Raw genomic sequence first — 14573 nt, forward strand, 5'->3', positions numbered from 1 at the left:
TTCATATGTCTTGGGAGAAGTCAGCGTGGCCTTTTTCAAAGGCCAAAGAACAGACGTAATGCCCTTGAGAGTCTCGATTCCATCCCAGCTCTGCAGCTAACTTCACCTGCATGGGGACCACACAGGAGCAGCTTCTGGGGCAGGTACAGAGACTCCCTTCCTCAGCTCCTCCTGCAGTGGCCCTTTTCCTGTTTATATTGGCCTTCTCAAGCACAAGTTGCTACTGCACACACCCGCCCCCATAGCTTTGTAGGCACGCCCTCAATCTCCAAATGCCCCGTGCCTTCCTTTCCAACAGCTGCCAGCCACCAGCAATGACCTTGGCTGGAGCCCGTGCTTCTAGGAGCCAAAGGGAGGTGGTGCTGGGTGCTGCCCAGGCACAGCAGGCAGAGGCAAAGCTGCACTACCCTCCAGCGCCTCTCAGGCTTCCCCAGGGCCTGCAATGGGATCCCACTGCCTCCACCATATCCTCCCAGTGCCTAGAGAAAGAGACTGGGAAGAGGAGCCCACATTCGGCACCAAAATTTCTATTGGTATCCATTCCAATGGTCCCACTGCTGCCCCCAGCTCTTCCCTCCTTCCTCTGCTCTCTGGCTCTCAACTCTGGGCATCCCTTGGGTAATTAATATTAATATTTACCAATAGCTGAGTGCTATGATAAGACAGCACCGCCCTGAGCCTTTGCACTTTTCATCTTGTCCACAACTACCCAGTGAGGCAAACTGTTGCCCTTCTTACAGATGAGGACTCAAGGGGCTGATCTCGGATTTCAACCCCACCTGCCTGACTCTAGAGGGCCAACTTCCCCTTCAAATTCACCTTCCTCAGCCCCTTCTAGCGTGGACTCCCTCATCTTCTAACAGTCCTAATTTCTACCCAATCTCATATAGTCCTCAGTAACCTTTGACTCATTCCATTACTGCCCCAAACCTTCCTTTGTCCTCACTCCCAGCAGAGGGTCACCTGCCACACCAAGAAAACAGGTCACCACAGGCCTTTCCCTTGCCTTTCCTGCATGTCCCAACTGGTCACGTTATCATCCACACCTGCCCTGCCCCTTCTGCCTCCATTCAACCCTCCAGCTGGCAGCCTGTCCACCATCACCACGGCTCCATGAAGCCACTTTCTCAAGGACCCATTTAGGGGCCTCCTTCAGGCCCAGCAGCAGCTCATCCGCTCTCCCCTCCATGACCCTCTCCCCACCCAGCACCTACCAGTGACTTTCCCTCTACCCTCTTTTTAAACCTAAGGTTTCCCAGGAGCCTATCCTGGGTTCTTTGTCCTTATGTCTTGTCCCTGGACATCTCACCTGCTCTCAAGCCACTAGCTATTAATTTTGTGTTGTGTGTCTAACCTTGACCTGTCTGAGCCCGAGGGCCTGATTTCCAACTGCCAATCAGACATCCATGGCATGATATCCTATAGGCATCTCAATCTCAAAGAGCCCAAAGCCAGCAGCAACTCTTATTCCTCAGACCAGTCGCTCCTCCTGGGTTCTCTTCCTTGGGTGACACTCCCACTAACCCCATCTGGAAGATGGATGCCATCATTATCTCTCCCCATTCTGTCTCCCAGTAACTGGTCCCCAAGCGCTGTCCTTTCTAACTCAGCAATGTCTCTAGAATTTGTCCTCTTCTTCCCATCCCTTCCCCACTTCTGGGATCAGGACCCACCTTGGCTCAGCTGGAGTGTTACAACCCCGTCCTCACCGTTCACCTGCCCTGAAGGCTTGTCCTACTCCAGTTCACTTTTCACACCACAGCCAGAGTGATTGTTCTGTAAGACAGACCTGGCCTAGATCTTCTCTTCTTCTGTGGCCCTCCTCTTCCGACTTGATCAAGCTTTATGTCAAAGCCCTTCACCATGTGACAAGCTGCTTCCTCGCCCCCGGCATCCAGACCCTGCTACTGCGGTTCCCCACACACACCCTTCTACACACTGGCCATTATTTGCACTCTGCCGTATTTGGTCACCAATCTGGATTCTTCCCTTACTTTTTTTTTTTTTTTTTTTGCGGTACCCGGGCCTCTCACTGTTGTCGCATCTCCTGTTGCAGAGCACAGGCTCCGGACGCGCAGGCTCAGCGGCCATGGCTCACGGGCCCAGCTGCTCTGTGGCATGTGGGATCTTCCCGGACCGGGGCACGAACCCACGTCTCCTGCATCAGCAGGCGGACTCTCAACCACTGCGCCACCAGGGAAGCCCTCTTCCCTTACTTCTTTCTCAATTATTTTCCAGGTTCTATTGCTATAGAAAAGTTACTTATTTCCAAAGGACTGTTCCTAATCATGTATAGACCCTATTGCACGAAGAAGATGCTCACAGAGCAACAAAGATGGAGTTAGCGAGGCCCCAGATGGGAGGCAGTGTAAGATTTATGAGGCACTACTAGGGTAGGGAGAGGCCATCCTAGCCCCATCTCCCCACTTCCAGAGCAGTTTTCCTTCCAGAGACAGGACTGACTTCCAAAGTCTCTTTCAAAATGAGAGGGAGGGCCTGTGGGAAGCAGCTGACTTTTTAAAATGGAGCAGTTAGGGCTGTTGATGTTCACAGTACTCTGGCTTTGCAAGACTAATTTGATGCTGAAAAGAATCCCAACAGTCTCAGTGAGCATGGTTCCTGAAGGGGAGGCTGCTGGGGGCGGGGGAGTGAGGAGAGAAGAGGCTTACTTGAGTTTCGATTAAAGGGGTGCTTCAGGGTGCTCCAGGCTGAGGTCAGTGAACCCAGGGTGGCCCTGACCCGGAGGCTGTATGGTACAGTGGCGGTGATGTCATCAGTGATGTCACACTCGGGCTCTTGGGTGGGCGAGCACCAGCTGCTGGGGATCCAGATGTGGCTCATGTACAGGCTCTCATACTCTCTGGCCAAAGAGAGGAGGGGACAGCGTCACACCAGCCCCTTCTACCCAGGCTCAATGATGGTTTCAAGTAACTGTTGCATCCACTGACATTTTATGGGTCAGGAAAACAAGCATTTGCTCCATACCCATTTCTCCCCTCTCCTCCCTCACCGACCACCCTTTCTTCCTTACTCCTTCTCACCAGACAAGGGAGACCCAAGCATAAACCCCACTCTGTCCCAGTCTCTCCATCTGCATGCTCACCACCCCAGTCTCAGCCACTGTCATCCCTTGCCTTGCTGTGTGTCTCCTGATTTTCCTGCTTCCTTTCCTGCCAGTCTTCAAACCATGCGTCACTCAGCAGAGCATCATATTTGTCTCCTTAGTGGCTTCCAAAGAGTCTAGGATGGAATCCAAACTCTCTCCCATGGCCTACAAGACTCTCTGGCCTTCTCATTACACCCCTAAACGTGATGCTCCCTCCACACAGGCCTCCTTGCCCTCCCTCCGACAGGCTGTCACGTTCGCTGTGTCTCAAATGCTCTGCCCCTGCATTCCCATTGGCTGCCTGCTCCTGTCCTTCAGATATTGGCTTAAATATCACATCCTCAGACAGACCTTCCCCGACCATCTGATAAAAAGCTACCACAGAAGAAACTCTCTGTTGCATCAGCCTTTTAGCTTCCTCCTAGAGCTGATTTCTATCTGAACTTACCTACAGCAATGCTGCCTGATAGAACTTTCTGTGTTGGTGGAAATGTTCTGTATCCCTGTTGTTCTATATGGTAGCTACTAGCCGCATGTGGCTATTAAGAACTTGAAATGTGGCTCGTACGACTGGGAAACAGACATTTTAATTTAATTTAATTTAACTTTGATTAATTTTGATTAATTTAAATTTAAATAGCTGTCTGTGTCTAGTGGCTACCACACTGGACAGTGCAGACCTCGTGTACTTATTTCTTTACCTTTTTACTGTCTCCTCTAAATGTAAGCTCCCTCTGTCCAGAAGCTTTGTCAACTGTACCCGTGAGCCTAAGAGAATGTCTGCACGTGTAGTTGTTCAGTTTGTATAAACTGTTAATGAAATATATTGAGCACCTTCTGTGCCCCTGTCACTCCTTGACAGCTCCGAGGGCCTGGACACCTGGAGAAGGGCCAGCTGACCTATAGGATCACAATTTGTTTTGGCTTCTAGGGGCAAGCACACAGTCAGGAAAAACTGAGGTCTCCCCCACCCCCAAAAGATCTGAGTCCCCAGTGATTTCTCCACCTCAAGTCAGAGACAAACTTGTTTCTTCTTAAAATTTTCTTCAGCATTAGACAATTGACTCATTGTTGGAAAGAAGCTTCACCAAAAAGTCTTTATACATGTTTGTGCTCCCAGGGAGTTCACTGTCAAATCCATGGGACAATTTCCCTTGTTGCTTCAACTCTCTCAGTGCCCATGCAGACAGAGGATGCAGATCATGGGAAATAACCTCTCCCTGGGCTCACAAAGCCTCCTTGAGCTCTGGAATGAAGGTTGTGATTCCTGGAGAGGAATCAACTAATGTCTAAAAGAGAAAAACTAAAAAAAAAAAACACAAAAAACAAAACTCACCCTTGGTACTCGACAGAATAGTGTATTATTTCTTCAGGCACAATCACTGGGCTCCATGTCAAGACATGCTTCATGTTGGTTGATTGTACAGAGAGGTTCTGAGGGGCAGGCAGAACAGTCACTCCATCTGAGACCAAGGCAGATAGACAGGCTGACAGGTGAGTTCAGGGGGCTGGCATCGGGGGAAATGCCACAGCTTCAAGTTAGTTTCTAATGAAATGCCAAACATGCTTAGGAACTAGAAACAACTCTAAAGTCACCATACTTGTGTTCATGCTAAATTTTTGCTATCATCATTGTAATTCTGCCTTTGGTGATTGAATGGCATGTTAATATTAATAATAATAATGGCTAATATTATTGAGCACTTACCATGCTCTATCTAGGCCATGTGCTAGGTTGTCACATGATTATCTCATTTAATCCTCATGACCATACTGGGAGGTAAGGACCATTAGTTTCTCTGTTGTACAAATGAGGAAACTGAAGCACATTATGTACAACCCTTATGTCACGATCTAGATGCAGGCCTTGACTCTGCCACTTACTATGTGACCTAAAGCAAGCTGCGTAAACCTGAGCCCCCCACCCCTACATGGCAAACCCATACCGGCTCCTGCCAGCTTCTCTTCACCACCTTCTCCTGCTACTGCCATCCTCAGGTACCAAAGCAATTCGTTAGTGTCCCCAAGAAGGCCAAACAGGGCGCAGCTGCCATCTGGGAAGTGCAGGCTCAGGTCTGCCGTGGAAGGAGTCCAGTGCAGAAAGGCACCAAGCCAGCTCGGAGACTCCGCCCCAGGCAGCCTGCAGCCCTCTGAGCCAGCCGGGATTCAAGCACCTGCTCACACAGCTGTGTGCTCAGAGTGTGCACACAGTGGGTCTACAGTTTGCACACAGAATCAAAGAGGCCTGTGAAGCTGAACCTGCCCTCATAAGGACCTTGCAGCCTCAGGGCTCATCCTTGCGTGTAACCCAGGGTGCAGTCTGGATCTTCCGATATGGTCTTCCCCTCCGACTTTCACACGCTCTTCTTTTAATGCCCAACACCTGCCTCCCTTTGCTGTTACAGTTGCAGTGATAATATCGACAGCATGGTGTGTATGAGGCTGGGACCCTCGCCTAGGACTTTTCATCTGTGTGCCTGTCTCCAGATTGGCACCTGCTGTTCGTTATCCAGCGCTGTAACCACGAGAGGATGGGTGCTGCTGGGGACACCCCACCTGGTGCCCTTGCTTCTTCCCTAATGTAGGACCCTTGTGATGCATCCTGATCTCACTCTCAGCGTCCACGGCCTGCCCTGTGAGGAAACACCTAGGGTACCCACAAGGGAGGCATCCTGCCCTCCCCACCTTTAAACCTGTAATCACCCAAGGGATGAAAAGGAAAACTGCCAGCTGCAGTGAGGTCACCCGGGAGGGTGGAGCGTGGTCCTCTCTGACATCCTTCCTCTGGTAAAGTAGACAAAACATTTCCCTAGTCAGATATGCGAAGATTTTAAAGCTATGTAAATATAAAGCTCTAATTCATAATTCTAAAACTCTCAAAAATGAAATCTCCTGGCCCAGATGGTTACACTGGAGAATACTACGAAATAGTTAAAGAGAAATTAACACCAATTTTATACAATCTCTTCAAAAAAATAGAAGAGGAAAAAGCACTTTCCAACTAATTTATGAGGCCAGTATTACCCTGATACCAAAATCAGGTAAAGGTAGTGTGTATTTAAAAACACAAAAGCCTGCACATCAACATATCTTATGCACTTAAATGCCAAAATCTTCAACAAAATACTAGCAATCCAAATTCAATAATGTATAAGAATGATTATGCACCATGATCAAGTGGAATTTATTCCAGGTATGCAAGGCTGGTTCAATATTTGAAAATCAATTAATGTAATCCACTGCATCAACAAACTAAAGAAGAAAAATCATACAATCATATCAGTTGACACTGAAAAAGCATTTACAAAATTCAACATCCATTCATGATTTAAAAGCAGAAAACAACAAAAAACCTCTCTTCAAGTCAAGAACATTAGGGAGTTATCTCAATTTGATAATGACCATCTCTAAAAAACCTACAGTTAACATCTTATTCAATGGTGAAAGACTGAATTCTTTCCCCCTAAAATCAAGAAAAAGGCAAGGGTGCTCACCCTCATCACTTTTACTCTACATTGTACTAGAAGTTCTAGCAGCTGTAATAAGGCAAACAAAGGAAGTAAAAGGCATTACAGATTGGAAAAGAAGTAATTAATCTCCCCCTATTTGCACGCTATGTAGGAAATCCCACAGAATCTACAAAAAAAACCTCCTAAAACTAATAGTGAGTTCAGCAAGTTCATAGGATACAAGATAAACATTAAAAATTAGTTGTACTTTTAAATACTAGCAATGAACACTTATACACAGAAATTTAAAATATTATTTACAATCATTCTCTCCCCCTAAAGTTCAGGTGTAAATCTAATGAAACATATCTAGGATTTGTATGGGGAAAACTCCACAATGCTGGTGAAAGATTTCAAAGAAAACATAAATAGATGGAGAGACATACTGTGCTCATGAATCGAACAATTTGACATAGTTAAAATGGTAATTCTCCCCAAATTGATATACAGGTTTAACGTGATTCCTATCAAAATCCCAGCAAGGTTTTTTGTAGATATATACCAGCTTTTTCTAAAATTTATAAGCAAAGGCAAAGGAAGGAGAATAACTGAAACAACTCTGAAAAAGAATAAAGTGAGAGAAATCAATCTACCCAATTATAAGACTTACAGTAATGAAGATTGTGTGGTATTGACAAAGAAATAGACATATAGATTGATGAAACTGTATAGACATCCCAGAAATAGACCCACACAAATATGCTCGACTGACTTTTGGCAAAGGTACAAAAGCAATTCAATGAAGGAAGGATAGCCTTTTCAACAAATAATATTAGAGCAATTGGATATTTGCAGGCAAATAAAAAACTTCAACCTAAATCTCACACCTTATGCAAAAAATAACTCAAAGTGGACCATAGACTTAATGCAAAATATGAAACTCTAAACTTTTAGGAAAAAACATAGAAAATCTTCAGACCTAGACAAAGATTTCTTAGACTTGACACCAAAAGCAAGATCCATAAAAGGAAACATTTATAAATGGGCATCATCAAACTTAAAATACCTTGCTCTGCAAAAGACCCTGTTAAGAGGATGAAAATACAAGATACAGACTGGGAGGAAGTATTTGCAAACTATATATCGCACAAAGGATTCATATCTAGAATATATATACAAAGAATACTCAAAACCCTACAGTAGAAAAGCAAACAATTCAATTAGAAAATGGGCAAAAGACATGAAGAGTCATTTCACCAAAAAGTACATACAGATGGCAAATGAGCACATGAAAAGATGTTCAACATCATTAGCTATTAGGGCATTGCAAATTAAAACGTCCCTGAGATAGCACCACACAGCCATCAGAATGACTAAAAATTTTTAAAGTAACAATACCAGACCCTGGTGAGGATGCAGGTAAAGTCACTCATACATCGCTGGTGGGAATATAAAGTGGTACAGCCACTCTGAAAGATAGTTCAGCAGTTTCTTGTGAAACTAAACTTGTAATTACTATACAACCCATCAATTGCACTCTTGGGCATTTATCCCAAAGTAGTAAAAATTTATGTCACACGAGATCTGCACAACAATGTCTATAAACAAACTGGAATCAGCCCAGATGCCCACAGGTGAATGGTCAAACAAATTATGGTACATCCAATAAAAAGGAACAAACTGGGGCTTCCCTGGTGGTGCAGTGGCCAATGCAGGGGACACGGGTTCGTGCCCCGGTCTGGGAAGATCCCACATGCCGCGGAGTGGCTGGGCCCGTGAGCCATGGCCGCTGAGCCTGTGCGTCCGGAGCCTGTGCTCCGCAACGGGAGAGGCCACAACAGTGAGAAGCCCGCGTACCCCGCCAAAAAAAAGGAACAAACTATCACTACGTAAAACAATCTGGATGAATCTCTAGGAAATTATGCCAAGTGAAAAAACCCAACCCCCCAAGAGTTACATGCTGTATGATTCTATTTTTATAACATTTTGAAATGGCAAAATTTTAGAAATGGAGAACAGATTAATGGTTGCCAGGGGTTAGGAACAGTGGGGAAAGGCACAGTAGGGGGAGGTTCTAAAAAGGCAACAGGAGTATCGTTGTGGTACTGGAACTGTTCAGTATCTTGACTGTGGTGATAAATACACAAACCTATTATACACACACACACAAGCACACGCTCGAACGAATGCAAGTAAAGCTGGGGAAGTCTGAATAAGACGGGTGGATTGTATCAATGATGTCAATATCCTGGTTGTGATATTATACTATTGTTTTGCAAAATACCATTGGGGAAACTGGGCTTTCTGTATTATTTCTTATAACTGCATATAAATCTAGAATTACCTCAACAAAATTTCAGTTAAAAAATACAAACATAGTGTCATCACACCTAAAAATTTAGCATTAATTCTGATTATCTGCATGACAGGATACATTTTAAAAGACCATGATAGGATAAATTCAAACAGGATGAAATGCACCTAGGAGAAAAGTAAAGTTGTAGAATTAGGTGCAGTCAATTAAATCAGTGAGGGACACCTGTTTAGGGTGGGAGACCTAACAATTAGGTGTCCTAATGACCAGGGCACTCATCAAGGATTTAAGCAACTACTCTGAGGTTGAGTTTCTGGGTATATCTTTCTTCATGAGGGTCACACAGGCAGGACAACAGCAAGAGATGTCCCAAAATTTAGGTGCCTCCATTATGTTATGCAGCAGTTTGCACTTGTGTAACTGTCTTCTCCTACCTGTGAAGTTCCAAATCTAACTCCACTATGGGCAAAATACTCAGTCTCATTCCTGTCTTAAAATGAAAACTACTGCTTCTTTCTGAGCCCTGTAGGCAACATCTTCAATATCTTTATGCCATTTGTACCATATATTCCAAATTCCATCTTTGTTTCGCTGTTGTTTATGTAGCACACATACACATTGGGAATGAGATGGAAAATCAGTAATGCCCATGAACTACTGATGCCAGGGGATGTTTAATTGGGTTACATAGAAAGCATGGTGGCCCTATATGAGGAAAAATCCATTTTATGCTAGGACACTAAATAGGGAAGTCTATTTTCAGCTCAGACTCCAAGCTGAAAGTGACTCCTTTCACCTATGAAGGGTTTCATAGGTGAATCCCCTCCAGTTGTTAGACAAGGCTCACTGTGGTCCTGAGAACACAATTCAGTGGAGAAAAAAAAAACTTTGGGGCTTCCCTGGTGGTGCAGTGGTTGAGAGTCCGCCTGCTGATGCAGGGGACATGGGTTCGTGTCCTGGTCTGGGAAGATCCCACATGCCGCAGAGCAGCTGGGCCCATGAGCCATGGCCGCTGAGCCTGCATGTCCAGAGACTGTGCTCTGCAACGGGAGAGGCCACAACAGTGAGAGGTCCGCATACCGCAAAAATAAATAAATAAATAAATAAAAGAAAAAGAAAACTTTGTTATCCACCCACCATTCTCATTAACAAGAAATGTCATCTACCAGTCAGGAGTAATGTGTATTGAAGTCAAGTAGAAGAAACCAGTTAATAGAGACTCTTCCTGATGTGCATGAGTAAATGCAAAAACAAAGAATGCACTCAAGGCAGGAGGGGAGAGTAAGCTTACAGTGTGAACAAGAAAGACTACTGGCCACAGAGAGAAGGGTGCAAAATTGGGAATAATTATTTCCTCAGCCACACTGGATGAGAATTGTCAACGGAGCTAGACCAAGATATTGGAATATCTTCTGTATAATCGTTTGGTTCCTTGTGAATAGTTATGCTCCTGTCACTGTAGAGAATTGTTCTTGTTCTAGCAGTCTGACTCAGTATCTCAAGAAGGCCCACTGGGTGGAGCCTCTTGGGTGTTTCCGATAGAGACTTGAGCCAGGTGACTGTGACTATTTAAGATTCTGGTGCTCAGTGTGGCAGAAAGTAGCTAAGCAACACTTTTTGCATAGAGCTGCATTCACAAAGCTGATCCCTCTTTCTTGCGGCCTATTAGTATTCTATTGCTGCTGTAACAAATTCCCGCAAATGTAGTATCTGAAAACAACACAGATTTATTATTTTCCAGTTCCATAGATCAGAAATCTTACACAGGTCTAACTGGGCTAAAATCAAGGTGCTGGCAGGACTGCAGGCTCCAGGGGAGACTGTTTTCTTGCCATTCCCAGCTGCTGGTGGCCACCCACCTTCTTGCGCATGGCTCCTCCTTCCTCCATCTGTAAAGCCAACAATGGCTGGTTGAGTCCCTTTCATGCTTCAAATTTCTCCTGCCTCTTTTTCTGTCCTCCCATCTCTCTCTCACTGCATCCAGGAAAGGTTCTCAGCTTTGAAGGACTCATGTGATTAGATTGGGCCCACCCTGATAATCCAGGATAATCTCCTAATCTCAAAATCCCATAACATTAATCACATCTTTAAAATACCTTTTTCCATAAGAGGTAATGTATCCACAGGTTCCAGGAATTAGAACGTGGATGTCTTTGGCAGACCATCATTCTGACTACCCCATGGGGCTTGCACTTCAGGGGATATTGATACCATGAACTGACACGATACCCTAAAATGTCTCCCTCGAATACAGTAAATTATTTCAAGAGAATCCCCTTGTATGTGACCAGAAGAAGAAAAGAGCAAGGCTGAGCTAGGACATGGCTGCTAAGCAGGTTGCTGGCATCACTCGCTGCCTAAGTAACTAGTGCCCCACCCCAGCTTCAGAAGGTATGCAAACCAATTCATGCCTCAGGAAAGTGATCTACTGCTTCAGGATCTTAAAGTATGGTCTTTGGATCAGCAGCATCACAATACCCAGGAGCTTATTAGAAATGCAGACTCTCAGGCTGCAAGCTGTGCCCTACAGAACCAGAAAGTGCATTTTAACAAGCAAGATCCCCCAGGTAATTCATAAGCATATTAAAGTTTGAGAAGCACTCGTATATAGAGTTCTAAATGGTTCTCAACCTTGGCTGCCCATGAGAATTACTGGGGAGGTGGCTTTTTGTGGGTGTTTTTTTTAAGTTTTATTTTGAAATAATTTCAGACTTACAGAAGAGCTGCAAAAATAGTACAGAGAGCTCCCATATACCCTTCATTCAGCCTTCCAGATGTACATGACCATAGTACAAATATGAAAAGGAAGATATTAACATTGGCCCAATATCAATAATGAAGGCTCAGTATTTATTCGAATTTCACCAATTTTTTTCCCCTAAAGTCTTCCTTCCTTCCTGCCTGCCTTCCTTCCTTTCTTTCCTTCCTTTTTTTCAGGAACCAATCCAGAATCCCACATTTAGTTGTCATATCTATACTTAGTCTTCTTCAATCTGTCCTCAATCCTTCCTTGACATTTTTGACAGGTACTGGTCAGTTGTTTTCTAGACCATTTCTCAGTTTGGGTTTGTCTGATGTTTTTTCATGATTTGATTAAGGTTGTGCATTTTTGGCACATACTCACAGGGAATACATGATGTTACTATGTCTTATTACCGGTGGTGTTTACCTTGACTACTTGGTTAAGGTGGTGTCTTCACTATAAAATGACCATTTTCCCCTTTATAATTAATAAATAACTTAGGGGAGATACTGTGACACTATGCAAATATTCTTTCTCCCCCAACTTCCATCCATTAAATTTTGTGTTTATTGGTGGATATTACTTGCAACAATCATTGCTGTGATGTTTTGTGATTTTCTATGTGTTAACTGGAATTCTGTAAGAAATAGCTCTTCCTTCTCCACCATTTGTAATAGAAATTTATTTTATTCTATCATTTTTTTTTGTTTTTTGTTTTTTTTTCAGTACACGGGCCTCTCACTGTTGTGGCCTCTCCTGTTGCGGAGCACAGACTCCGGACGCGCAGGCTCAGAGGCCATGGCTCACGGGCCCAGCCGCTCCGCAGCATGTGGGATCTTCCCGGACCGGGGCACGAACCCGTGTCCCCTGCACCAGCAGGCGGACTCTCAACCACTGCGCCACCAGGGAAGCCCTATCGTTATTTATTTTGTTACTCAAATCGTTCCAGCTTTGGCCATTGGGAGCTTTTTTGGGTTTTGTGTCCTTTTGACTTACTCCCATCTCTCACTCTCTTTTTTCATGTTATTTTTATTAATAGACTTTTAATTTTTAGAACAATTTTAGATTTATAGGGAAAAAACGCAGACAGTAAGTACACAGAGTTCCTGTACACCCTTCACTCAGCTTCCCCTAATGCTAACATCTTATATAGTCACAATATATTTGTCAAAACTAAGAAACTAACATTGTACATTACTATTAACTAAACTCCAAACTTTATTTGGATTTTGCCAAATCTTCCACTAATGTCCTTTTCTCATTCCAGGATCTAATCCAGGATCCTTGTTGCATTTTGGGCCCCATCCTTTTTTGAGCACTTCCTTCCTTACCACAAGATGTTCCAAACTTCTATTTTCTCTTCCCAGTTATGGAATAAACCACTTCTCTAAGGAGCCCCACCCAGGAAGTTTTGAAAAATCCCAAAGACCAGGCAGCACCCTAGATTAGTTAAATCAGACCTCTGGCTGTGAAATCCTGGCATTTGTACTTTTAAAAGCTCTCCAGTTAATTCCAACATGCACTTGAGATTGAGAACCACTGATCTAGACCTTACTTCAGGTCGAAAGACAGTTAAAACTATGAACGATATATGATATCACTTATATGTGGAATCTAAAATATGACACAAATGAACCAATCTATGAAACAGAAATGGAATCATGCACATAGAGAACAGACTGATGGTTGCCAAGGGGGAGGGGGTTGGGAGAAGGGATGGAGTGGGAGGCTGGGGTTAGCAGATGTAAGCTTTTATATATAGAATGGATAAACAGGTCCTACTGTGTAGCACAGAGAACTATATCCAATATCCTGGGATAAACCATAATGGAAAAGAATATAAAAAAGAATATGTATATATATATATATATATATATGTATAACTGAATCACTCTGCCATACAGCAGTAATTAACACATTATAAATCAACTATACCTCAATAATAATAATAATAATAAACTATGAATGATAAACCCCTAAAGAATTAGGTGTATTTCCCAGCAGGTTCTTATGTTCCCTGCAGACAGAAAACACTGTTTTGTTCATATCTAACCACCCAGAACGTGGCACACAGCAGGCGCTCAGAAATACAGAATGAATGAAAACGAAACAGGTGAACCAAGTCTTGGCTCCTTAGTGAAATTAGCCTCAGCCTGATTTTTCCCCCCGAATTCCTATCTCACATTAGACCTTTGTGTCATTCTGAGGTTTATGCCCACCACAAAGCCCCTGGGCACATTTCCCAGGCAGAACCCCTTGCATCTCCTCCCTGGAATCACCATGCTGGCTTCCCCTCACTGTGTCTGCTGTCAGCTCCCCTCGTTTGGGCTCTGTTCTGCCACCTTTACTTCCAACAGCCCTTATGGCAAATGTGTCAGAAAACACAGCAACATCTTCTTTATTCCTTTTGCTTTGTCCTTCCAAACTTTTTCTGGCCTGCTTCAATGTCTCAGCTTCTTCTGCAGAGAAGTACAAAGGGCACAGGCTCTGTAGCCAACAGAACCAGAGTCAAATCCCAGTTCTCCCACTTATTAGATGTATACGCTTGGGCAAATAGCTGAACCTCTCTGAGCCTCTCTTTCCTAGTGTATAAAATGGGGGTTATATCACCTACCTTGCAGGATTGATGTGAGATGTCAAGAGAATATTTTTGCTAATCCAGAGCACAGTGTGCGGTCATAAATGGCAGTTGCGATGGTCACTGTCGCTGTTATTATTGCTGTTATTATTACTATTATTATTATTATTGGTAGTGGGAATCAGTTTCCTGAATTACACACTATTATTTGAAAGGGACAGGGCAAGGCAAATAAATTCTGTAAAAGAGAGCAAGACCTCTACCCATCTGTCCCAAGGATCTAGAGTAAGTAGTAGAAGTTCATTTAGACATTGCAGAAATCATTGCAGGCTCCTACACAGTCCAGAGTAAATGGTCAAAATTGCATAAAGGCAACCTCAGCT

General features: G+C 44.0%; 1 protein-coding gene across 1 annotated transcript in view; it reads right to left on the bottom strand.

Moving 5' to 3' along the window:
• The window catches only part of IL20RB (interleukin 20 receptor subunit beta), a 30516-nt gene that overhangs the window by 13578 nt on the left and 2365 nt on the right, over positions 1 to 14573 (bottom strand). Inside the window, exons 2-3 of the mRNA XM_082654312.1 lie at positions 4443 to 4569; positions 2670 to 2860 (exon numbers count right to left, since the gene is read on the bottom strand). Of these exons, the coding sequence (XP_082510438.1) occupies positions 2670 to 2860; positions 4443 to 4569 (318 nt within the window). The remainder of the gene's footprint in view (positions 1 to 2669; positions 2861 to 4442; positions 4570 to 14573) is intronic.

This window comes from Grampus griseus, assembly GCF_964374135.1.
Source record: "Grampus griseus genome assembly, chromosome: 5".
NCBI classification, from domain to species: Eukaryota; Metazoa; Chordata; class Mammalia; order Artiodactyla; family Delphinidae; genus Grampus; species Grampus griseus.